This window comes from Penaeus monodon, chromosome 25, assembly GCF_015228065.2.
Source record: "Penaeus monodon isolate SGIC_2016 chromosome 25, NSTDA_Pmon_1, whole genome shotgun sequence".
Classification (NCBI taxonomy): Eukaryota; Metazoa; Arthropoda; class Malacostraca; order Decapoda; family Penaeidae; genus Penaeus; species Penaeus monodon.
In genome coordinates, this window is record NC_051410.1 from 12,710,346 (window position 1) to 12,710,587 (window position 242).

At 56.6% G+C, this 242-nt stretch overlaps 1 protein-coding gene across 1 annotated transcript in view; it reads right to left on the bottom strand.

The window, feature by feature from the left end:
- LOC119589049 overlaps positions 1-242 on the bottom strand; it is a 43,862-nt gene that overhangs the window by 1,284 nt on the left and 42,336 nt on the right. The window contains exon 4 of the mRNA XM_037937625.1: positions 54-240. Within this exon, the coding sequence (XP_037793553.1) occupies positions 54-240 (187 nt within the window). The remainder of the gene's footprint in view (positions 1-53; positions 241-242) is intronic.

Genomic DNA, 242 nt, shown 5'->3' on the forward strand with positions numbered 1-242 from the left:
ACCCTTGTCTTTCCGAGAGCCTAGGAACCTCGACACAGGACAAGGCAGCTCACCAGTGTTGAAGTGGTATTCCTGGGCACTCAAGTAGTCTCGGTTGGTGAGCTCGACGTCAGCTCTGTCGGAATGGTGTTTCCCAAGGCTCACTTTGCACGTTACTCTGATGACCCCGCGCTGGAAGAGGTCACGGCGAGCCTGGAAGGTCAAGCCGCTCGTGCGCCGATCGTGGAATTGTACGAAGCTCT